The sequence below is a fragment of the Mesocricetus auratus genome, unplaced genomic scaffold (genome assembly GCF_017639785.1).
Source record: "Mesocricetus auratus isolate SY011 unplaced genomic scaffold, BCM_Maur_2.0 Super-Scaffold_100031, whole genome shotgun sequence".
Taxonomy (NCBI): domain Eukaryota; kingdom Metazoa; phylum Chordata; class Mammalia; order Rodentia; family Cricetidae; genus Mesocricetus; species Mesocricetus auratus.
In genome coordinates, this window is record NW_024429212.1 from 17,722,295 (window position 1) to 17,748,985 (window position 26,691).

General features: G+C 42.3%; 1 protein-coding gene across 3 annotated transcripts in view; it reads right to left on the reverse strand.

Moving 5' to 3' along the window:
• Positions 1 to 315: 315 nt before the first annotated feature.
• Rnf212 (ring finger protein 212) overlaps positions 316 to 26,691 on the reverse strand; it is a 36,024-nt gene continuing 9,648 nt past the window's right edge. For 2 of the 3 annotated variants that reach the window (XM_040733397.1, XM_040733398.1), the window contains exons 4-13: positions 23,510 to 23,566; positions 22,378 to 22,436; positions 18,574 to 18,626; positions 18,417 to 18,468; positions 16,844 to 16,886; positions 12,899 to 12,962; positions 3,214 to 3,286; positions 2,074 to 2,154; positions 824 to 987; positions 316 to 489 (exon numbers count right to left, since the gene is read on the reverse strand). In XM_040733397.1, coding sequence (XP_040589331.1) covers positions 377 to 489; positions 824 to 987; positions 2,074 to 2,154; positions 3,214 to 3,286; positions 12,899 to 12,962; positions 16,844 to 16,886; positions 18,417 to 18,468; positions 18,574 to 18,626; positions 22,378 to 22,436; positions 23,510 to 23,566 — 759 coding nt within the window. In that variant the 3' untranslated portion in view covers positions 316 to 376. The remainder of the gene's footprint in view (positions 490 to 823; positions 988 to 2,073; positions 2,155 to 3,213; positions 3,287 to 12,898; positions 12,963 to 16,843; positions 16,887 to 18,416; positions 18,469 to 18,573; positions 18,627 to 22,377; positions 22,437 to 23,509; positions 23,567 to 26,691) is intronic. The other variant, XM_013118618.3, reaches the window with a different exon arrangement.

Consider the following 26,691-nt stretch of genomic DNA (forward strand, 5'->3'; position numbering starts at 1 on the left):
TTATCTGCAAGGTCTCTGCAGAGATCTTCCTGTGGTACACAGCACCACACACTGGCTGGCACAAGTTCCAAATAACAGAACTTTGCCTCTGGAGACCCACAACACAAGGAGGAAATGGAATCACCCTGAACTGTTGGCTCTCTATGGGGATGTTCTGTGCACATATATTATTTTGTGGCACTAGCCTGACATCCTGAATTCCACAGAGTTGCAGCTGGAGATCCCTGACAGTGAGCCCCAGGTGCCTCCACAGCCACATTTAGGAGAGTTCTACAGTGTCAGGAAGAATACAGCTGCCAAAAAATTCCACAAGGCTATCCAGACTGCTACTTTATTTAGTTACGCCATCTCTCTAGAATGAGCTGTACAGTGATATTTACCGAGGAACACATACATGCCAGGGGCTGTCTGTAGAGTGTAGATTTGCAGGTGTGGAAGGCAAGAATGGGCTCATCCTCTCAGTGTCCATCCCCCCAGGGGGTGCTGACCCTATCGGAAGCATTAAGAGATGTAAGGAGTTGTAAGGTTGAAATGACTTCTTAATTCTATATTGCTCAGTAGAACAAGAATGTAGATATCAAATAAGAAAAATAAGTTGAAAAAAAGAGTTCACTGGCTTATATATGTATCTTTAAAATTTCATGTCAGATTAGTTCTTTCATGGAGATAGGAACCAAAACTAATGGGCTTCTGAACTACTGCCAAGAAACTGAGGAGTATGAGGGTTTGTATTTGCCCTCACCACATGTTATCTACACAAACACCTCATGTACGCACTCTTATGAGAGCAGCCTTGGTGCCAAAAAGCGGACTGAGCACTTGCCTGCACACTGCCTCTGCAGCAGGCCTGAAATGCTGATGGGTGGCCGTGGTAGTCCAGTCCATGAACTACTAACACTGGGAGAAGGCCCCTGTGCTGCTCTGCTGGACAGCTGTGATGCTGGACCTGGTGACAGTTCCTTGTAGGACATCTGCAGTGGTGGAACTCTAACAACAAATTAAACAAAAACAGTCACAGATGTTCTTCATATTTATGGTAACATGGTCATCCAAGCACTGACTACTGTATGGCCTTAAAGGTCATCTTTTGATGAAAAAAATGTGTTCTGAGTCCTCAAGATGAATAAGGCCTGCTCTAGGCTAAGAAGATGGTAAACAGGATCACTCAAGAGGGTGCCTGTATTCTGTCAGTTACCCTAGGAACACAGCCAAGAGGCATTTTCACTTTCCTTAAGGTCCATGAAAATAAGTTACTCAACAGGAGCAAAGGGAGCCAGGGTCTTTAAAACTTCATGATTGCTCTGTCACCACAGGCAGCTGCAGCCTGTATTTACCTGTCCCTGGAAGCCACCCCACTCTGCCTTCCCCAATCCTTCCAGCAACTCTGGGCAGTTCTAGCACCTTCAGGCCACCCTATATCTCTCTACTCATCCTTTAGTCACCAAGGGCTCCAGGTTCCATTCTCAGCACCCTGTTTTCTTTTCTTTCTTTCTTTCTTTCTTTCTTTCTTTCTTTCTTTCTTTCTTTCTTTCTTCCTTCCTTCCTTTCTTTCTTTCTTTCTTTCTTTTTTTAGTTTTTCGAGACAAGGTTTCTCTGTAGCTTTGGAGCCTGTCCTGGAATTCTCTCTGTAGACCAGGCTGTCCTCGAACTCACAGAGATCTGCCTGCCTCTGCCTCCCAAGTGCTGGGATTAAAGGTGTGCGCCACCGATGCCCGGCTTATTCTCACCATTCTTAAGGTTATGGACGCTTTCTTGGCAAGCCTGTTCAGACAATATTTTTGACTATGGCCTCCAGAAAGATGAGTCTTGACACTTGTGTGCTCCCCAGGCTCACCTTACAGGCTGTACTCAGCATAGTGTTATCATCAGCTGACTGGATCCCCTTCTTTGCTAATCTCTACTTTTTCTAGATTTTATGGGTTTTGGACACCCTGGAACCTTGTAGTTATTGGGGTAGTTATCATCCTGGGGTAGATAACTTCTATAATTGTGTGCACACTGCTCACAAGCAAACCTACTGGCCTACATCCCTATCTTCCTTTTCAAATTCACACATACTAACCTTTCTCTTACCTGTACATTCTGGATGAGCAGGGACTGCCAGTGAGCCCAGGGTCCACAGAGTTATACAGAACAAATAATAACACTTCATGCCTTCCACAGAAATCACAGAACAAGTTTGTATTCACTTTCCCCTGCCTGTTGGGGAAGTTCTGTGTATATGTCAATAAATCACTGTTGGCCAATAGGGAAGCAAGATAGGTGGGACTAGGAGTCGAGGAGGACTCTGGGTAGGAGAAACACAGGGAGTCAAGATGTAACTGCCATGGGGTAGGAAGCCCGGAAATTTCTCCGGTAAGAGAAATACTTAGATTAACAACTATGGGATAAATACTTAAGTCAGAGCTAGCCAGTAAGAAACAAGCAAGGCCAACAGCTTCATAATTAATATAGCTTCCTGTGTGTTCATTTGGGACTGACGCGGCTCTGGAACCAGGCTGGGAGGAAGGCTTCTCTTTACATAATGGTGATTATATGGTGATCAGGAGTGGGATGATGAATTTCCAACAGACAAATGCACATAACCTGAGGACCCAAGAGTCAGACATGGCTACATAGACTAGGCCATTTGCTTACTGCAGCTGGGTTAGCTAGAGGTAGGCGGTAAAATGCAGACTTGATATGGCATTGTAGGATGCTCAAGGGAAGCAACTGAAAAGAGCAGGGCTTGCCTTCTGGAGACTGGCCTTTGAGTGCTCAGAATGTGTGTGAGAGACACTAGGAGCCACCTACCTGTCCATGGAGAAAGGTGTGGCTGAGTGGAAGGTATGTCCTTAGAGTTGGTATACTATAGCCATAGACCAAGTCAGCCTGCCTCTGTTTCTGTGAAGGACTTTGTGGGGCACAGTCAGCCTGCTAGCTTCTGTTCCTCTAGACACACTCCTCATACAAAGGCAGAGTTGAGGAGCTGTATGAGAAGCAAGACTATTTACCTCTTGACTGACCCTAGCTTACTCCTTTAAGGAGTTATTGTGCAGCCATTAAGTAGTTCTTTTTGAGGAATCTAAGTCATACTTCAGATTAAAAAACTCAAATTATAAAGTGAAACATGTCATATTCTTAAAACATGGATACAGGATTAAGAGACAACCTGTCAACTTCAACTGGCTGGAGGTTTTGTCTGGCTTACATTTTACCCTAAGAGGTACCTACCTGATAGCCTTCGTCATGCTTGCATGACTGGGTGTCAAGCTGAGTTGCTGGGGTCCCCGGCAGGAGACACTGCCTGTGGAGGGAATAAATCACACTTTGTAGTTTTAGTGTGTCACATGTCACAGTGCCAGATCATACCTGCTGCTGCTTCTCTGCAGGTGTGATCATGCCTCCATTATGAGATCAGTATCAGGTAGCATGTGCACCCACAGATCATCTCTGACTCTAGGCAGCTCTGAGTGTTACTTCTTAGCTACCACGCACCCCAAACCCTTCCCACTGCCATAGAAGGAACATGTGTCTTGTGCTCTATTTTTCACCTATGTTCCTTTTCAACTTGGAGATAACGTGATAACAATTCAAATAAATTGGCACCCTGATGCCAGTAGTTGAGACCAGAACCAACCAGACCAGTTGAGTTGTAAACCCATATATTTGTATTTTTGGTCTATACACAGTGATTGTTTTAGTTTCCTAATATAGTAAACATTTGGCATCATAAAATGTCCCTTTGTTACTAGTAATATTGTTATCTTAAAATTTACTTTGTCTGCTATGAATAAAAACCACTCTATTTCCTTTCTGGTTGCTGTTTGCATAAGGTCTGTTTAGGTTTTCCTTCACCTATTTGTGCCTTTGAACTGAGTATATTTCTTATAGACAGAATGTAGGTAAAATTCTTATGCCAGTCTGACAATCTCTGATTTTTTGCTAGGTTGACCCTCACACATTGATAATGGGAGACTTCAATACCCCACTCTCACTAATGGACAAATCATCCATACGAAACTAAATAGAGACATACTGGAGCCAACAGATGCTTTGAACCAAACGGATCTAAAAGATATCTACAGAACATTTCACCCAATGTTGTGAATATACCTTTTCAGTACCTCATGGGATATACTCCAAAACTGATCACAAAGCAAGTTTCAACAGATACAAGAAAACTGAAATAACCCCCTGTATCCTATCAGACCACCATGAATTAAAACTAGATTTCAACAACAGAAACAACAGAAAGCCTAAGAACTCATGGGAACTGAACAATATAGTGATATATTATTTATGATATATTAAAGCTTGACTGAGAATTCAGAAAAGCAAAGTCAGCCACAAGCCATAGAAGCCAGGCACACACCTTTAATCCTTGCATCCAGAAGCTAGGAGGTGGTGGTACACACTTTTAATCCTAGGACTCAGGGTTAAGAGATATACAGATCTCTGTGAGTCCCAGGCCACACAGATCTAACAAGAGTGAATCAGTCTAAAAGAGAATCATAGATCACATCTTTAATCCCAACATTAGGAAAGTATATAAGACAGAAGCAAGGTCTCAGAGAGTCATTTGTTCTCTAGACACACTGAGGAGGCAGCAGTTTGAGATTTGGTGAAGAGCTTGTGTGTGGATCACCCCTTTCAGCCTGAGGTAGTGGTAAGAGCTAGTGGCTGGCTGCTTTGCTTTTCTGATAATCAGCTTGAAGTTTGAACACCAATATCAGTCTCTGGGTCATTTATTTATTTGTGTTACAGAACAACTCTATGATGAATGACTACCAGGTCATAGACTACAGAACAACTCTATGACCAATGACTGGAAGGCAGAAATAAAGAAAGCAATTAAACAATTCCTAGATTTCACTGAAAAACAAATGCGCAACATACCCAAACTTATGGGACACAATGAAAGTGGTGCTAAGAGGAACATTCATTGCACTAAGTGCCTACATTAAGAAACTGTCGAGAGGCCAATGGCGGTGGTGCATGCCTTTACTCACAGCACTGAGGCAGGGGTGGGGGTGGGAACAGAGGCAGATGGATCTCTGTGAGTTTGAGGCTAGCCTGGTCTACAGAGCGAGTTCCAGGACAGGCTCCAAAGCTACACACAAAGAAACCCTGTGTTGAAAAACCAAAAAGGAAAAAAAAAAGAAAGTAAAGAGATCTGATACTAACAACTTCACTGCACACCTAAAAGCTCTTAGAAGAAAAAGAAGCAAACCCACCCAAAACAGAAACAAAGAGAACAATACAAAGAATCAATGAAACAAGAGTTGGTTCTTTGAGAACACCAACAAGATAAAAAAAAAAAACCCTTATCCAAACTAACTAAAAAGCAGACAGGAAATATCCAAATCAACAAAATCAGAAACAAAAAAGCAGACATAAAATGAGACACTGAGGAAATCCAAGGATTCTTTAGGTCATACTTTAAAAATCTGTACTCCACAAAACTGGGAAATCTAAAAGAAATGAATAATTTTTTTGACAGATACCACTTACCAAAGTTAAATCTAGAACAGACAAGCAATTTAAATAGAACTATTACTGCTAAGGAAATAGAGAAGGAGTCATTAAAAATCTCCTAACCAAAAAAGCCTAGGCCAGATGGTTTTAGCACAGAATTCTACCAGACTTTCAAAGAAGAGCTAATGCTGAAACTCCTCAGATTATTTCACAAAACACAAACAGAAGGAACATTGTTAAATTCATTTTATGAGGCCATAGTCACCCTGATACCCAAACCACACAAAGATTCAACAAAGAAAGAAAATTACAGACCAATTTCCCTCACAAACATAGATGCAAAAATACTCAATAAAATACTTGCAAACCCAATCTAAGGACACATCAAGAAGATCATCCACCATGGTCAAGTAGGCAGAGATGGTTCAACATATGAAAATCAGTCAATATAATCCATTATATAAACAAATGGAAAGAAAAAAAAACACATAATCATTTCATTAGATGCTGAAAATGCCCTTGACAAAATCCAACACCGCTTTTTTTGTTTTGCTTTTTAGTTTTTCGAGACAGGGTTTGGAGCCTGCCCTAGAACTTGCTCTGTAGATCAGGCTAGCCTCGAACTCACAGAGATCTACCTGCCTCTGCCTCCTGAGTGCTGGGACTAAAGCTGTGTGCCACCAATGTTCGGCCAACACCTCATTATGATACAAGTGTTAGAGAGATTAGGGATAAAAGGAACATACTTAAACATAATAAAGGTAATTTACAGCAAGCTGGTTTCAAACATCAAATTAAATTGAGAGAAACTCAAAGCAATTTTATTAAAATCAGGAACAAGATACAGCTGTCTAGTCTTTCCACATCTATTCAATATAGTATTTGAAGTTGTAGCTGGAGCAATAAAACAACTGAAGAAGATTAAGGTGATACAAACTGGAGAGGAAGAAGTCAAGGCATCATTATTTGCAGATTATATGAAAGGCCTTAAAAATTCTACCAGGGAATTCCTACAACTTCAGTGAAGTGGCTAGATATAAGATTAACTGAAGGAGTCACAATGTAGCTGCCAGATGACCCTTTTCTCCGAAAATGGAAAGCAGTGGATTCCTTCCCGGCTTTTGTGGTTTGATGAACCAAGACCCCTGGAAGCAATGGCCCAGATGTTCCAACATCTAAGACAGCTGAGATGATACAGCCTTAAGGACTACAAAAAAAGGACTTGGCTAAGATTTCTGAGTTTTGTCATGAATCCCATGGTATGAACAGTGCCCCCATCCAGCAGGAAGCAGTTTGGAATGATCAACATCCAAATTCCTAGTGTTTATAAATCTTTGTTTACATTTAAATGGGGCTGTTTATAATTGGTTAATGATCACAACCAATCTCTTTTTAATGGTAAAAGGGAAATTATGGTATGGACATGAATACTTGGTATGGGTATAGTTTTTCATTTATTGATACAAATTCAAGGTCAATTTTGTGATATGTGTATTTTTCCTCTTAAGTATTGTGTTTATACTGATCTTTTAAAATGTAATGCATAATTACAGATTATAGATAGTTACTTATAATAGTCAGAACTTAGGTAAGTTAGGTTTTCTAGATATATAGAGATGTATTTGAGATAGATAGTCTTCAAACCTTTCAAAGACCTTCAGAAAATGGCATTTAAAATGGTTTAGGGTTTTTCTTGACAATGAGAAATGTCTGCTCCTGGCAGCACCAATTACATCTGAGAGGAGGAAACCTGTTATGGAGTTTGCTTTCAACACGGCAAGATTAGCCATTTGGGCAAGAAATGCTCTTGCCTGGACTGCTTGACTATTGCTGTATAAACTGGACATGCAGGACCCATAGAAAAGTGACTGCTGAACCCAAACAGTCCTACTGGGTTCCTGCTTCATGGAAGATTCTACCAGACTTTCTGCAGGACACAGAAAAATGAATGACAGACTGCCAGTGCAGATGGACAGTTTGAAATTTCTTGCTTTTCTAAGAAGTCTTCCAGACACACTGTGGCCTATGGGCTGAAGATGGATGCCCCAACATTACAGAGGAACTTCTGGTGAGTGTCCAGGTAGCAAGATGTATCTGTCAAATCTAGTCCTTCTGTGGTCTTTGATGGAGTTGAAGACAGATAGTTATAATCATAGTTTTCCTTAGTTATGATAAAAGATAAGCTACATATATAATTTGAGACTTACACAGATAGGATAGATGATAAAATATTTTCTTTAAATCTTACTAAATGTTAATGGACAAAATATTGTAACTTGATACCTGTTCTGTTATATGTTAAAGTTAAAACCTTTCTTTTTATTTTAGACAGAAAAGAGGAGATGTTGGGAGATGTCATTCTGTAAAAATGTGTCTGTTTGGTTTGAATAACGTACTGTTGGTCAATAGGGAAGCAAGATAGGTGGGACTAGGAGTCGAGGAGGATTTTGGGAAACAGAGACACAGAGAGTCACGATGTAGCCGCCAGATGAGTAAGAGGTCCACACCCTTTTCTCCGGTAAGAGAAATACTTAGATGAACCATTATGGGTTAAATACATAAGTCAGAGCTACCCAGTAAGAAACAAGCAAACAGCCAACAGCTTAATAATAATAAAAAAAGATTAACTGAAACAAAAATCAGTACACCTCTTATCCATAAATGTCAAATTGGCTGAGAAAGAAATCAGGGAAACAATATCCTTCCTAACAGCCACAAATAATATAAGATATCTTGATGTACTCTAACCAAGCAAGTGAAAGACTTGTATGACAAAAACTCCAAGTCTTTGAAGAAAGAAATAGAAAATATCAGAAGATGGAAAGATTTTCCAAGCTCATGGATCAACAGGATTAACAGTTAAAATGGCCATCCTACCAAAAGCAATCTACAGATTCAATGCCATCCCTATAAAAATTCCAACACATTTTTTTACAGACCTTGAAAGGACAATACTCAGTTTCATATGGAAAAACAAAAAACCCAGGATAGCTAAAACAATCATGTACAAAAAAAAAAAAAAAAGAACTTCTAGAGGTATCACCAATCCTGATTTCAAGCTGTATTAAAGAGCTATAGTGATAAAAACCACATGGTATTGGCATTAAAAACAAACAGGTTGATCAATGGAATCCAACCAAAGACCCAGACTTAAATTCATACACCTATGGACACCCGATTTTTGATAAAGAAGCCAGAAATATACAATAGAAAAAAGAAACCATCTTCAACAAGTGGTGCTGGTCTAGCTGGGTATCAGCATGTGGAAAAATGCAAATTAGATCGATATCTATCATCCCCCACACAAAATTCAAATCCAAGCAGATCAAAGCCCTCAACATAAAGTTAGACACACTGAACCTAACAGAAAAGAAAGTGGGGAATGGCACAGGAGACAGCTTCCTGAACAGAACACTGATAGTGCAGGCAATAAGATCACAATCAATAGATGGAACATCATTAACAGGAAAACTGATGTACAGCAAATGACAATGTCAATAGGACAAATGGCAGTCTACAGAATGGGAAAAGATTTTCACCAACTCCAAAGCTGACAGAGGGCTAATTTCCAAAATATAAAAAAAAAAAAAACCCAAGAAACTAGAAATCAACAAATCAAATAATCCGATTAAAAATGGGGTACAGATCTAAACAGAGAATTCTCAACAAAGGAATCTCAAATGGCTGAGAAACACTTGAAGAAATGTTTAACATCCTTAGCTGTCAGGGAAATGCAAATCAAAACTACTTTGAGACTCCAGCTTACACTTGTCAGAATACCTAAGATCAAAACCAGTTCATGCTGGCGAGGATGTAAAGCAAGGGGAACACTCCTCCATTGCTGATGGGAAGGCAAAGTTGTATATCAACTATGGAAATCAATATGGCAATTCCTCAGATAACCGGGAATCATCTACCTCAAGTACCAGCTACGCCACTCTTAGGCACATACCCAAAGGAAACTCCACTCTAACACAAGGACACAAACTCAACTATGTTCATAGTAGCTTTATTCATAATAGCCACAAACTGGAAACAACCTAGAAACAAACTCAATCAAAGAACGGACAAAGAAAATGTGGTACATTTATACAATGTACCACAGCTATTAAAAACAATGACATCAGGAAAACCTGCAGGCAAATTATCCTGAGTGAAGTGACCCAGACCCAGCAAAACAAACATGGTATGTACTCACTTATAAGTAGACATTAGCTATTAAGTAAAGGATAACCATGCCTCAATCCACAGACCCAGAAAGGTAAGCAACAAAGAGGACTCCAGGGGGAATACATGGGAAAATAGATTAGATTTTTTTTGGGTGGACTGGGGGCAGGTGGGGATGGGAATGGGAGGGATCAGGCAGTGGGATATAAGGAGAGAGTACTGGGAGAAACAAGTGGAAATAGGGAGGCATTTGCAGGGTGATATGGAAACCTAGCATAGTGGAAACTCCCAGGAATCTATGAGAGCGAAGACTCCTAGCAATGCGGGATAAGGAACCTAAACCATCTATCTTCTATAACTAGGAAAGGCAAGGTTTGCAGCAGTGGCACTGGAACACTAACCCAGTCAAAAAATCTTTGACCTACAATCTGTCCTGCCTGCACAAGATTAGCTGGAGTAATAGTGGTGCAGAACTTGTGGGAGTGGCCAACCAATCACTGATCTAACTTGAGGTTCACACCACCAGAAGGAGATCAAGCCTAACATTACCTGGTCAAGAACCAGAGGCTGGACCACTCAGAGACCCAGGACAGAAGATGACTGGCAACAAACAAACAAAACAACAATGAAATGATTACTAACAATATTCTCTATACTCACAGATGGGTGCCTATCATCCAGCAACTGATGGAAGCAGATGCAAAGAGTTGCAGTCAAAGAACTGTAGGGGCCACAGGGGTTGAGGACACCATGAGAACACAACCCCCATAATCAACTAAGCAGGGGACACAGAGATTGAAGCAACAATCACAGAATCTGTATGTATCTGAGCTAGGTCCTCTGCATATGCATTATGGCCGTGTAGCTGGGTGTTCTTGTGGGACTCCTAACAGTGGGAGTCGGGGTATCTCTCACTTTTTTGCATGTTGTTAGAACCCTTTCCTCCTACTGGGTTGCCTTGTCCAGCCTTAATGGTTTGTGCCTAGTCCTATTGTCACTTGTTATGCCATGTTCAGTTGATATTCCTGGGAGGCCTGATCTTTTAATCATTCTCTTTTTTTCTGAAGGGAAAGAGAGAACTGGATGGGGGGGAAGGGCAGATGGTAGAGGGAGGAACTGGGAGGATTGGAGAGAGGGGAACCTGTGGTCAAGATGTAATGTACAAGAGAAGAATTAAAAAAAAGACTCCTTTCTGGTATCATGGCTTGAATTAAGGACCGTCAGTCAAGCAGTCAATTGGACTACCCTTAGGACAGCACTGACTGAGCTGCTTGCTGCTGAAGCACAGGCCCAGCTCTCGAAGGCATGCATGCCATTGCCACAATGCCAGACTCTGCTACTACAAATTTCAGCTAAGTTTTCACCCAATCCAGAGGGAAGCATATCCTCTGTTCATCTGACAGAAGGATTGTGACTGTATAAAATAGACAATGCCATAACTGGTGAATGAAGCAGGCTGTTATATGATAATGGTTGTTATTGTTGCAAACCTCTTTGTGGCTGTATCAGCAGGCTGTTAACTCACTTTTGAAGCCAGCCTGGAGATATTTCTTATGCTGTATCTGGGTTTTGAAACATTAGGCCCAATAAAAGTCTTCTCTGGAGTATTCTTCTTGCCTACTTGAGATTTTCATAATTAGTATGGCAGGATGAGCTGATTAAAATCAAGAAGAAAGCGGCAGCAATGGTAGGAATAGTAATTGTAGAAGAAGTTTCAGTGGGAACCACAGTAGCAGCTGAGTAGTGGCCAGAGTCATGGCAACAGCGACAGCTACAGTGGCAGCAGTGTCAAAAGTCACAGCAGTAACTATAACGCAAACAGTAGCAATAGCAGAGGCAGCACAAGTATCAGCAACTTGTGTCTATGGGCCTTACAGGAAGCCTTGCCCTACTTAAAAGTAAAGGGCTTGTTGGCTGTGGGCATCATGGGATGGCCCTTCTACCTGGTGTATCACTGATGCACAGTTGTCTAATCTGGAACCACAGATCTCTCACACAGGAAACACTAATACTGACTATCCCTGTGGTCTATGTCTGACATATATTCCACTTTTGTTTCATGGTTGTCACTCTGCTCTGAGAACTCAGCCTTGTTCCACCTAGTAGTGTCTAGTAGTGGCAGTGTTAGTGGCAACAGCAATGAGAGGCAACTGAAGTGTTGTGGAGATTGGCCGAGCTCCAAAACTAAGGGTCTCAGACATCCTAGGCCTGAAATCTGGGGAATCCTGGAATCTTAGATATTGAAGCTTTCACGCTAGTCACTGTCAAGGGCTGGGGAAATCCTAACTTTCTAGGCCTACATAATCACTATAACACTTGTTTCCTAATACTGAGGGTACCAGTGAGGCCTGCACATAAGTCATAACACTACAGAATGGCACCTTCTACTGCCTGCAGCCTGGCAGAAGAAGTCAAGGGTTATAAAAGCTGCCAAAGATCATCAGCACTGAAAGAGCTTTTCCTCACTTGCTCACCATTCCCAAACAGATAGAGCCAAGGACACCAAATAGTGGCTCGTAACATTTTATGAACCATATTATCTCTCTCTCTCCCACCCTCCCTCTCTCCCCCTCCCTTCCTCCCACCCCCTCTTTCTCTCCTCTCTCCCTCTCTCTCCCCCTCCCTCTCTGTGTTTGTATACACACACTTAGAGCCCAGGGGTTAATACTAGGATGTAAACTGTGGTAGCTGTTTGTTTGTTTGTTTTTTTTTTACATGGGTACCTGGGGAATGAACTCAGGTCCTCATGCTTTCCCTGCAAGCACTTTATTCACTGATCTTTCTCTTTACTTATGACCAGGATAGAGCAGAGGGAATGGCCATGGACTCTACACTTCTAGAACTGTGAGGAAAGGCTATGGATTTGGGAATTTTATCTGTTAGGTAACAAGAGCTCCCACACCCCAGAGCACGAAGAGGGCAGTGGATATTAGGGAGCCTGCATGAGAAGAATTAGGGTCTGGCAGGATCATTGGACAAGAGCCACCAGGGCAACCCAAGTCAATTACCAGCAAATAAAAGGCAAAACAATGTTTGATTAAGCTACAAGGAGACAGTAAAACGAGATCAATTTTTTTCCATGGTGCATTATCCCAAGAGCTTCTCCTAAAATAGTTCACAGCATCTCTGCTCTGGTGAAGCCAAAATTTCCCAGCCAGCTAGTGGATGGCAGCCCCAAAGTAGGCAAGCACTGACAACTTTGGTGAAATATGACTTTCAGGGAAAACATCCTAGTCTGTGCATGGATTTGAAGTTCACAGGGAATTTTACTTACCCATGCGTCCATCGTGAGGTGGACTAATCAGAGAGATTCTTGAAGGGCCTGCTGCCATCTCAGGCTATATATGCAAAAGAAAACAGCCAGTGAAATTTCCAAACTGCCACTTGTGAGAGTCCAGTTCTGTCCATCAGGAGCCATGTTCTGAAAATCTAGCTCTGCAGTCTTGTCCTCTGATAAAACTACCTGTTCGCTTGATGACATCCTCATAGGCTGAGACAGAGCAGGGCAGGGCAGAGGGTTGCAACAGCAAATGATGCAGGACCCCACTAAATTCCACAAGTAAGATTTCAGATGATCTGGTTGGAGCTTCCTTGCTGAACCCTGCTTAGGCGCTCTTCTCCCCCGAGATACTAGGAGCACAGGTGATGTCACTGTCCTTACTTGAGTCATAAAAGACCTCTGCCTTGCAAAGTTTAAATGTTTACTAACAGGATCAACAGAGTAAAAAAATGGCAACTTCGTCAAAAGCAATCTACAGATTTAATGCAATCCCCATCAAAATACCGGCACAATTCTTCACAGACCTTGAAAGAACAATTCTCAACTTTATATGGAAAAACAAAAGATTCAGGATAGCCAAAACAACCCTGTACAATAAAGGAACTTCCAGAGACATCACCATCCCTGATTTCAAGCTCTATTACAGAGTTATAGTCCTGAAAACAGCTTGGTATTGGCACAAAAATAAACAGGTAGACCAATGGAATCGAATTGAACACCCTGATATTAACCCACACACCTACGAACACCTGATTTTTGACAAAGAAGCCAAAATTATACAATGGAAAAAAGAAAGCATCTTCAACAAACGGTGCTGGCATAACTGGATGCTGGCATGCAGAAGACTGCAGATAGATCCATATCTATCTCCATGCACAAAATTAAGTCCAAATGGATCAAAGACCTCAACATAAATCTAGCCACACTGAACCTCTTAGAAAAGAAAGTGGGAAGTACCCTTGAACGAATTGATACAGGAGACCGCTTCCTGAACACAGCACCAGTAGCAGAGACACTGAGATGGACAATTAATAAATGGGACCTCCTGAAACTGAGAAGCTTCTGTAAGGCAAAGGGCACAGTCAACAAGATAAAATGGCAGCCCATACAATGGGAAAAGATATTCACCAACCCCACATCTGACAGAGGGCTGATCTACAAAATTTACAAATAATCCAACTAAAAAGTGGGGTACAGAACTAAATAGAGAATTCTAAATAGAGTCCAAAATGGCCTATAGACACTTACGAAAGTGCTCACCATCCTTAGCCATCAGGGAACTGCAAATCAAAACAACTCCACCATCTTATTCCTGTCAGAATGGCTAAAATAAAAAATACTGGAGAGGATGTGGTGAAAGGGGGACACTCCTCCATTGCTGGTGGGAGTGCCAACTCATACAGCCACTTTGGAAATCAGTATGGAGATTCCTCAGAAAAATGGGAATCAGTCTACCACAAGATCCAGCAATTCCACTCTTAGGCAAATACCCAAAAGATGCACATTCATACAATAAGGACATCTGTGCAACTGCAACTATGTTCACTGCAGCATTATTTGTAATAGCCAGAACCTGGGAGCAACCTAGATGCCCCTCAACTGAAGAGTTGATAGAGAAAATGTGGTACATTTACACAATGGAGTACTACTCAGTGGGAAGAAAACAGTGGAATCTTGAAATTCGAAGGCAAATGGATGGCACTAGAAGAAGCCATCCTGAGTGAGGTAACCCAGTCACAAAAAGACAAACATGGTATGCACTCACTCATATATGGATTTTAGACATGGAGCAGGGGATTGCAAGCCTACAATCCACACCACCACAGAAGCTGGGAAACAGTGTGGACCCTAAGAGAGACATACATGGTACCTCAGAGAAGGGGAAGGGGACAGGATCTCCTGAGTCATTTGGGAGCATGGGGGGAGGATAGAGGGAACTGGGAGAAGGAGAGGGGGAGAAGAGGAGGGGAGAGGAGGAAATGGGGCACCAGGAAGCTTGAGTCAGGGGAAGAATATAGAGGAGAGCAGCATGAGAGATACCATAATAGAGGGAGCCATTATAGGTTTGAGGAGAGATCTGGCACTAGGGATATTTCCAGAGATCTACAAGGATGACACCAATTGGCAATCTAACCAATAGTGGAGAGGCTACCTTAAATGCCCTTCCCCTATAATGAGATTGATAACTACCTTATATGCCATCCTAAAGCCTTCATTCAGTGGCTGATGGAAGCAGAGGCAGACACCCACAACTAAACACTGAACTGAACTCCTGGAACCCAGTTGCAGAGAGGGAGGAGTGATGGGCAAGGGGGTCAAGGCTGGGATGGTGAAGTCCACAGAAGCAGCTGACCTGAACAAGGGGAAGCTCACGACCCGAGACTGATGGTTGAGAGGCCAGCATGGGACTGATCCAGACTCCTGGAATATGAATATCAGTGAGGAGGCCTCGGCAATCTATGGGGCCTGGTAGTGGAGAGTCTGGGCCCTGACCGGGATGATATGACAGACTTTGAGGATTCCCCCATGGAGTGCCTCACCCTCCCTGGGGAGTGAGGGAAGATGGAGGGGTGCTGGTGGGGGGCGGGGGAGGAGGGGAGGGAGAGGGATCTGGGATTGACATATGGAGCAGGCTTGTTTCTAATTTAAATAAAAAAATTTAAAAAATGTTTACTAACTGCCCCCTTTCCATATGTCTGCCTATGTGTGGTCTGACACTCCACTTTGGAGTTTCACTCACTGAATTCTGTTTTCTCCAGCCACAAGGTATCAATCATGCCTGCTATCTTCAGTATCTTTAGTTCACCCTCTGCTTGGGTGCTAAGGAAACCTGAAGCTGAATGACCTGAACCCCCTACAAATAAGGGTCCCTCTTCACCATTGATGTGGCAATCTGGAGAACCACAAGTACAAGCACAACCCTGAGACAAGGCCTCAGGAAGAGAGGTGGAAGCAGATGTCTAGTCTCCCAAGGAGCTGAGATATGTAACTGGGATCTGTGAACTTCTGGAAGGTCTAAGACAGGGAGCAAGGGAGGGGGAGGTGCTCAGGGTAGAGTGGGCATACACTGGAAGAAGTGAGAATGTACAAGAGGGGGAGGGACAGTCTGTCTTTGTGCCAACTGCCAAGGATCTGAAGTATCTCTTCAAGACACAAATAACATCTCATTCCCTGCTAAAGTCCTACTATTTACTCTGAAACCTAGGTTCCTTTACAAGCAGGTTCAGGAGATTCTTTAGAAATGGACATGACTTCTGATTAACAAGTTCACATACTGGTATCTGCCTTGGAGGGCTATTAGCAGAGTGATACTCATCTACAAAGCATTTAAAATAGTGCTAGCAGGCAGGCAGAACATTACTAAAGGCCCTTGAAGCAACACAATAATAGATTCACACCGAATAAATAGTGTCATTAGAGTGTATACAGTGTCTCTCCTTTGCTCCATCCTACTGGTTACAACCCACCTGGTGATGCCTCAGCCTTGTGAAACATCTCCGAGGGCCTCATGTTTGAACAATATGGCATGAACACAATTCAGTTCTCTCTGAACTGGGGGGGGGGTGACCTTCATGATGCATCCCTAGGTTTGGTTTTATTTCCTCTGTTTTTATTTACAGTTGTGGTTTTGTTTTTTTCAGCCTCACATTTCTGGCCCACTTATTTTTATGGGCTGACAGGGTCCAGTTTATAATAAGCACTTCTTTCTTTTTAGATTATGGTCAAGGGCAGGTGAAACACAGGGCTATGAGCCCTGTCACTTTTACTAATAATGTAAGGGACTCTGTTGCCCTTACCATAGACCTGGCCATAAGGACAGAAGGGAATGTTCTTGTTTCTGATCACAGTTCATCTGTTAACTCTGGTGTCAATACAGTAAAGAGTTCTGCTAGAGACCACCATGTGCCTTGAGCAATGTGGCAGCCCAGGCATACTTACCTTTCTTGCTGGAGGAGTCAGGTTAATTTCCATTGATTCTATTCTGTTAAACAGTGAAATATGCTAATGAGATTGAAAATTTTCTATAATTTGAAAAATATCAGTTTCAATATCCTTGCATGTAATAAGTCAAAGAGTGAATTTCCCAGCCCTTTTATGGGGTTTTTAGGGTGTGGTTAGGAATAGATCTGCTACTTCTTGTGTATTCTACTGGCTGTTCATCAACTGTAAATTATGCATAACTTTTTTTTTTCAAGACAGGGTTTATCTGTGGCTTTGGAGCCTGTCCTAGAACTCACTCTGCTGACCAGGCTGGCCTTGAACTCACAGAGATCCCCCTGCCTCGGGTGATGGGATTAAAGGCATGTGCCACCACGCTCGGTAGCATAACTTCTCCAGAGTTGAGCTACAGCCCCCACACAACTGTCTCTTAGTTATTAAACTGCTACCTAGTACCACTGGCTAGACCCCCATTATCAGGAACATTCACTTACTGCTGTTAATACATGTAGTTAGCCCACATGTTACAGCATCCATTAGTCAAGAAGCAGACAGGGAAATATCAGCTGGATTTATTTTCAATTTGGCCCTCCTGTAGCCTGGCTACATGATGGTAGTGACCTTAGAGCAAAGAGACACCCTTTCTAACTACTTCAGCAGGAGTCCCATGATGGCTCATTAACTCACCCTACATATACAGTTGCTCCAATATCTATTTTAAATTTAATTTTCCTGGACGGTGATGTCACCTCAAGCATTTTCCAGATTCCTACCTTTCTCTTTGTCTTCAGTGTCTTAAATCCAGATATATGGTCTACATGATATTCTCTTGGTGATAACTCTTTCTGGGGAAGCTAGAGATAGTTTGCTTAATTGGTCTGATGACCTCACACCCCACAAGAAAGCACAAATGTGCTACAGTGACACTTTCCCAAACACACCTGCTTGCTGCAGGCCCATCAACCCACAGAAAAATCCTGTTTAGAGAACACCCTGGGCCCATTAAGACACATGTCCATGGAGATTCCCTCCTTATGCTTAACTCTTACTTCTGATTCATGAGGACCAAGGATGGAGACTGCCTTTCCAAATCAGGTCTTGGGACAATAATGGTATAATGAATGTGCACTTTCCATAGCCATAGTGTCCCAAGACACCCAGAGACACAAGATAGGGCTATCAGAATAGAGTGGTACACAAGGTTGAAGGGCCATCCCATTATATGGATAGACACAACTTTCACTTTTAGGCAGGGCAAGGATTTCTGGGAGGCTCACAGACACCTGATCATACTCAACTAATTGCTGTGGCTGCAGGAATGGAGTACTATAATTGTACAGTGAGGATCTAAGTTCTGACTCCAGGATCCAACTTCACACTAACGTAAGCTAAGTACTTAGGGTAGCTGGACATCCAGTGAACTGCCCATGATCTTAGTTAATGGGTGAGCTTTGGAGACTTGAAAGGAGAACCAGACAGAAAGAAAATGTAGAAGTATATAGAAGTGTATAGATATGACTATGGGTTACTCAATTTTCACAAATTCTTACACCACCCCACCAGGCCCACATACCTGTCAGGAATTGAAGAGTTGGGTGGCAGCAAGAGATAGCCATTTGGCTTTGCTGAAGGAAAAATGATTAAAAAAAAGTCTTTTACGTTAGTGTCAACTTTTTGTGGCTCAGCAGCAGGTATCTTTGTATTCTCGTTTATGATACTACTTCACTTACTTGAAACAGAAGTTTTGAATGTATTGAAAGCTGCTTGCTGTGATGACCTCATACTAAATAGATGGAATAAAGGCATTAGATTAATTAATGAAACTGATTTCTCCCCCATTCATCCCAAAGTATAAAAAGGCTTGGAAATAATTAACTGAATGAATTTCTACACATTCTCTTGGCCTACTGCTTTATTCCTTCACAACTGGAAAGCAAAGAAAACCAACACTGGCCACCATGCACATAACTGACACTTGTGGTTGCAACTATTATAATAATGGGTCAATGACAAGTTATGCTTTAAATGTATGAAATTCAAATGCATCAATAAGAGATACTAACCCATTCATATTTAATGGCCAACAGGAGAAATGGAGACAAGTAGATGAGGGTTGTAGTTTTATTGCCCCATCAAAGCAAGACTAGATTTCTGTTACAGAGACAGAAGAGACAACCTTGCCTGAGGTCTGATACCTAATAACCCTATTCAATGTCTGCTGCATGCTAAGCAGCTGTCTGTTCACAGCAGGATGTACCCTGGGCCCCTCTGTTGGCCTGGTCTCGTCCAGTAGATATGGAATGTTTATGTGAATATAGGGCAAAGCATGTCTGTGTCCACAGACTCACAAGACATGTGTGAACAATGCAGATGAGATACTGCAGCCTAGGCACTGGTCTGAATGCTAAGATAGTCTGTGCTTGCAATTAGTCCAGTCAGACCAAATAAGACTGACATTCATCAACAACTGTGACTTGAACCTCTGTTATAAGGTCACTTCCTGGAGTCCTCCATAGTATTCATTTCTCTCACCCAGTACCATTTCTCATAAGAGCACATGTTCCTGTCTGGTATATAAATTCATTTATTGCCCTCCATCAAACAGAAGCACCTCAGCATAAGCAGTTGACATGCTTGGCGCACATGAATGCCTGAAGTCAAGAATGGTGACTCTCAGGTGTCCACGGAATCCTGAAGAGGGCACTGGATTTCCTAGAACTAGAGTTATAGGCAGTTGTAAGCCACCTGATATGGGTGCTGGGAACAAAATCATGCTCCATTGCAACAGCAGCAAACGTTCTTAACTGCTGAGCCATCTCTCCAGTTCCCCAACTTTTGTTTTTGTTTTTTTAATAAGGATAGAGGAAAGAGGTTCTTTTCTTCAAGATGGAGGCAAAGAGTTTGGTCAGGAGCTACGATAAGTATTCACACCTGCCTTTCCGTCACATTCCCAGGCCCAATATGGCCATGACGTCTTCAGATGCTTGTATGGTCAGGGCAGTAGATGTCCATATACTCAGGCAACCAGTAAGAAAAACCAAACTGACCATTCCACACATAAAAGTTTTATGGGAAACTACCATTATCTCAGAAAAACACAGCCACCATGACAAAATATGCACCATGTCTTGTGTTGTCTAAACTATGGTGTGTTATGGAGTCCAAATTTCATGGATGCTAAGTGCAAATAAAGAGATTCGCAATTGTGGTATGATTAAGGGATTGGCCAACACAGACAAGAAATGAGAATTTTAATGTTTGTTATTTTCCAGATAGGGAAATATAATATACTTTTGGTTATTTGTAGCACTTTGAGATGTGCCTCACTATAGTTCATGTGTGGTTCATATTAATTGCTACCTTAATAGGACTCAGAATTGCCTAAATCTTTGGCATGTTAGTGAGCTGTTGCTATAGCCTCCTGCAGTCATTTGGCCTCAAACACACAGATACTATATTAATTATGAAGCTGTTGGACAATGGCTAGGGCTTCTTTTTTTTCAAATGTGGGCATCAGCATTATTTTTTAAAAGATTTTATTTATTTATTTTGTATACAATACTCTGCCTCCATGTATGCCTGTAGGCCAGAAGAGAGCACCAGATCTCATTACAGGTGGTTGTGAGCCACCATGTGGTTGCTGGGAATTGAACTTAGGACCTCAGGAAGAGCAGCCAGTGTTTTTAACCTCTGAGCCATCCCTCCAGCCCTGGCCAGAGCTTCTTACTGGCTATCTCTGTCTTAATTATTAGTCCATTTCTATTAATCTGTGTATTTCCACGTGGTCTTGGCTTATTGGAGAATGTCAGGACCTGTTACTCCTTTGGTTGGCTACATGTCGTCTGTCCTGACCAGCTTTCTCTGCCTACCTTTCCCAGAATTCTCCTTGTCTCCTAGCCCCATCTATCTTCCTGCCTCTACTGGCCACAGTGTTTTATCATCAACCAATAAGAGAAACATATATAGAAGGACATTACCCATCAGTGAGCAAGTTTCTAGACTGAGTTAATTGAATTGGGAAAACTCATTCTGAATGTGGGTGCGGTACCATCCAATGGGTTAAGAGGGTATTGGATAGAATAAAAAGGAGAGAGCAAACTGGCCCCCAGGATTTATCTGTTTCTTGACTGTAGGAGTATATGACCAGGTGCCTCATTGCTACTACCTCCATGCCTTCCCTACCACAAGGGGTAAAAATGTGGGTAAAAATAAACCTATTTTCTTAAGTTATATATGCTTTTGTCACAGTCATGAGAAAAATAATTAATATAGAAAACTGGTGCTGAGAAATGGGACATTACTGTGAAAAAGATGACCATGTGGTTCTTAGACCTTGGAAACCAGTTTGCAGGGACAATGTGGAATATTTTGTAACTTTGGGTTAGAAAATTCTTAAAACACCATAAGCAGAGCTTAATGTGCCAGTCTGGTGTGAGTTTGGAAGAATAAAATGCTGACAGAAATGCAGATGGCGGTGGCTTAGCTCATGAGCCTCTAGAGTAGAAGGGTTCCATCAGGCACTGGACTAGAGACGGCAGCAGCTTAGCTCATAAGCCTCTAGAGGAGAAGGGTTCTATCAGGCACTGGACTAGAGACCATTTGTGTTATGCTCTGGCAAAAACAGGGCTGCATTCTAATACTCACGTCTTGTCTGCCTGCTTTGCCCCATTCCTTCCTTCGAGAATATGAACGTTCAATTTGTGTCATTGTACGTTAGAAGTCCATAACTTGTTTTTTTATTTTATTTATAGAATCTCACAGTTAAGGTATGAACTGTATCTCATAAGAGACTCTACGTTTATACTTTTGAGCAGTTTTGGAACTGTTAAAGATTATGTGGACTTTTAAAAAAATCGGACAGCATTTTTCATTATAAGATGGTTATGGTGGAAAGTTATGGTTTTAAAGTGACGTTTGGATATGTAGCTGACAAAGGGTAGACTGGTGATGACTAACATCAACTTTACAGAATCTAAAATTTCATACGAAGAAAACTTGGGGCATACCTATGAGAGAATTTATAGGATGAATTAAATGAGGTAGGAAGACCCACCCTAAATTTGGGCAGCACTATTCCAGGAGCTGAGGTCTTGGACTTAATAAAAAGGAGGAAGTGAGCTGAGCACCAGCATGCATCTTTCTCTGCTTTCTGAATGTAGATAGGATATGACCAGCTGTCTCATCCTACTGTCGCCAGGCCTCTCCCACTATGATGTACTACTGTACCTCAAACTGTAAGACAAAATAAATCCCTCCTTCCTCAAGTAGCTTTGTCACAGAAATGAGAAAAGTAACTAATACAACGGACTTACTCAATGGCATGTGAGGAACACATGCCATGCCAAGCTCTCCCTCTATAGCTATCTATTATGTCATGCACAACATTCGCATTATGGCCACTGTAACTCCTGCCCCCTTACCAATACCTTGGGGATCATTTGGAAGCCTCTATGGGGACCCTTAATCTCTTTCTTCTGTTTTTGTCTATTTTAGTGATATGGAGCTCAATGACTGTCTCTATGAGGCACTCTTACCTTTGTAGTTGCTTGATTTGTAGCACTGACTTCCTGAGGGACTCCTCCAACTGAGAAATCTGAATATAAATATGACCCTCATTATTAGACAGATTATTCCAAGAGGCAATTCTGAGAATACACTTGGTTTGTCGACAAATGTGACATTTCAGCAAGCCTGGCTCATCGGGACCTTTGTACAGAGGTGAGTCAGGTCAGAGCTCTAGAAACACTCAGCTCAGTCTCCACAAGGCAGTGATCTTAACTAGCCAGTAGCAGCCTAGAGCATGAAGCTAGGTACACCTTAGGGATTCTGATGTCAAGTCTGAGACATGTCCTCCTCTACACAGGTGATTTCAGAATGCAGTCTACTACATGTCTGACTTTAGATCTGGCTTTATCACAAGGCACTAGGAAATGTCAAAAGGTAGAGTTAAAGTCTATAAATTTATAGTGGTGTATAAAACCTCGTATTTGCTGAGAGATTTAAGAAGGTAATACATATCAAATGAGTAACTAAGACTATACTAGAAGAAGCTGTTAGGGAGTGGTGTAGGAGTATTGTGGATAAAGCAGTGAAAAACAGAGTGAGGACAGTGAACTGTGTACAGAACCTGAGGGCCCTGCCTGCCTGTCCCATCTGTACACCAAGGCAGTGGACTGGGAAATGCCTTCTAGACTTGATGACAGATTCTCAGAACTCTGGCTTTGTAACTAGGGTCCTCACTTCATTTATTATATAACCTTTGGAGTTTTTAAAAAAGGACTTTTATGTAAAAAAACAAACAAGAGGAATGAGAAAAAAAAGCCTCTGTGCTTCTCTCGAGCTCCCGAGGCCCTAGTATTGGCCAGTCCAGCTGAGGGAGCCTAGGTGGGCAGAGTAGGCAGCTCTGTGTAGACTCCTAGGCAGGTCAGGCAAACAGACTGATGTATCATGGGAAGTAACCACATCCTCAACTGGAAATGCAAAGGAAAACAAACCTCATAGGTGCTAGTGAACTGTATTCAGATCACAGACTCAAAGAAGACAGACAGACAGACAAACAGACACACACACACACACACACACACAGAGGAATGTTGAACTATAACAATATGACATTAAAATGACAATATCAAACAATTCAAGAAGCAAGATTTTGATTTTATTTACCTTTTCTTGATAGAAGGCCACCAGTCTCCTCCTGTGTTTTTCTTGAAATTCTGAAATCTGGTAAGATAACACATTTCAGTTTTGGGGGGCACAAAGTCATGGTATACCTCTAATGGAAGTAGAAGGCTAGAAGGAACTTAAAGTTTGGGTTGTAGCATGTTCTGTTTTACATGTACTCCCCCAGTAGATCTGCATCTCCTCCCACAGGGACAGTCACAGATTACCTGGGTTTGCTTGTGGTTAATGGCTGACCAGCATAGACACATAGCTTAGATGTTTCAGTAAGGACAAAATACCAGAAGGTTGTCAAATGCAAAGGCAGGTAGGCTTATCCAATATGAACTCTAAACAATAAGGCTCTTTGTCTCTCTAGCAGCCTTCCTGTTTAAGATACTCCAGTGGGGTGCTTACTCTTGTGGTAAATAAGATAGAACACATGGTTCCACTTTGATGGTAGTGATTATCTGAGGAAGGCCTTCTGCCCAGTGAATGACCCTAATACATGGACAAGGTCAGGATTAGAGAGGTGGAAAGAGTTGAAACAAGGAAGCTTAGCATAGTGGGTAGAGCTGGCAGATACCAAGGTAGCCTTGTGTGAACTGTTAAGAGTCATCTACATCTGAAGGCAGCACCATCCCCGTCTTCACACTCACAAGAAACCTCATGTACCCTTTGTGATTTGAATTGGGCTTCTGAGAATGGTGTGAAAAAGTGAGCAGTGATCTGAGGCTCACTCAAAAAAAAGAAAGCTAGTTGATGGTTTGAGTAAATGGTGTCAACTTAGCTGAGACACTAAACTGTCACTCCTTCACCTAAATCTGTCACCACTCAGTGCTGAGACCACAGGTGTAGAGTGGTTATAGGTAACATTGATATTTTAAGGATCCATACCTCCCTCTAGGTAATAATAGCACAGACACAAAGGTAGTCTTCATTCACCACACAGCTTCCCTTGGATTATAGTAGCATCAGTCTCTATATACTTCCAGTGCAGTTCTGGTGTGGAAAACAATAACTCAACAGAGCATGCAAGTCATCCACCTTGACAGCCTACTCCTAGATATGGGACTCTATAGAGCATGAACCTTCAGATCAGCAGGGACAATATCCTCCCTGTAACTGAGCTCTTATGTTTTTGAGTCTCTGAAAATGGAGTTCTTAATTGGTTTAAATAATAAAAACCCAGAGTCAGATATAGAGGAAAATGCTGAGAGATCGGAGAGAAGAAGGAGCAAGCCAAAGCTTCCCAGCAGAAGAGAGTGAGTTCTTGTTTCTTTCTGTTTACATCCTCTCTCCACCCAGCCATCTCACTTCCTGTCTGTCCGTACAGGCCTCCTGACCTCTATGGTTAGCTAGTGGCAAGCTCCATCCTCTCATCTTCAGACAAGCTTTATTTGTACAAGCAAGATATCACCACATGTATCCAAAAAGAATCAGTTTTTGAGACAAGACAGAGACAATCTAATGACGGCTACTCACAAAGGTAAGTATAGACTCCTTTGAGGCCATTCCTGTAGGAATCCTCACTGGAGTAACAGTCAATATCCTTGAGCATCTTCCTCAACTGTGCAAACAACTCTTGCCCCTCAAAACCCAGCTCCAAGGGCCTTGTCATGAACTCTCTCCTTGCCTGTAGGGATAGCCCTGATCTTCCAGCTCTTAATAATCATGGGAGAGACTTAATGACAGATCCTACTTCCCTGACTGTGGAAGCCTGCTGGTATGATGTTTGAACAGGGTAAGGCTGTGTCTGGGGAATTTTCTTTTCCTAAAATTTCCCCTTCATACTTGTGTAAGACACAAGGCATTATCCATGTTCTAGATTTGACCTATAGGCCAGGTGGAGCTGGGAATTGTTCTGGCAGCAGACTGATGTTCCCAGTTTCTAAAAATGTGCCAGCTGCCTATTTTATGCCTTCTTTCTCAGTACATTCCACACTGGTAACAAGAGAGAAAACTTCATTTTCTAAGCCACTCTCTCAGGGACCCACAGTCTGTAACATGTGTCAATACCAATCAGGATGCAGGCTCCCAGTGGGATGGACACTGGAACCTGGCAAGGCCTGTTGATGGGGAATGCCCCCCTTGTCATGGAATGGTGAGTTTTGCATAAGAACCCTGGTAATAGCATCTTGAAGGCCTATGGTTGACTGCCCAGTCTCCACAGTTGCAGATTTGGCAGACAATAGCTGTCCCTAGGATAGAGCCAAATGGCAAGCAGCACTGGAACCCAGAATCTTGTTACGGCGATGGGCTAAGGCTTCTTAGAGAAACAGGCTTTCACTGTAGATGAGACCAGTCCAGAGAGCCTCTTGTGATAATGGGAGTGGGCAAGACCCCAAGCATCTGGGCCACTAGATCTGTCTGCCTGGACTTTCCCAGGTCTATAATCTCAGTTAGTCTGGGAGCTCTGGCTTGTGCCCAAGAAGGGGCTGTGCTCTAGACTAGAATGCTAGCAGTGGCCTCAGAAGGGAGACTTCATTAATAAAAAAAGGACTGTGAACCCTGGGAATGGTGGCACACAACTGTACCCCAGCATCTGGGAGGATGAGTTAAGAAAATTATGAGTTTAAAACAAGCCTAGGTTGTATAGTACCTTTTATGCTAATTTATACACACACACACACATACACACATACACACACACACACACACACACACAGAAAGAGAGAGAGAGAACAAAGGAATTATATGGATTGAGACAGAAGAAAAGGCCAATCCTAAGGCTGAGAATGCCCTTTGCTGGACTAGGCCTTTTCAGAGACAAGAACAGCACAGCTAGGAAAGAGAAGACAGGAGGATGGGCTGAGGGACAAGGAAGGACAGCTTCCTCTGAAGATTAGTATACTGCAGGTTGTTTAGTAAAACAAGTAAATGACATGGAACCTTGGGCTTAGCATAGGAGACACTGATACATAATGCTAGGGACAGAGGTCAAGTGAGAGTGTCACTGACTACAGGAAGTGGCATATAGCAAGTGTGTCAATGAGGAGAAGAGCAGGAAGGAACAGATAGAGAGGCAAGTGTCACAAGAGCCAGGGAAATGACGCATGGAGCTATATGCCACTATACAGGAACAAAGCAGGGATGTGCAACCCTGGTGACCACCCACAAAGGATAGAGTCAAGAAGAAATCTACTGACTGAACTTAACAGAGTTTCATCTGAGTGGAAACTGGTCCT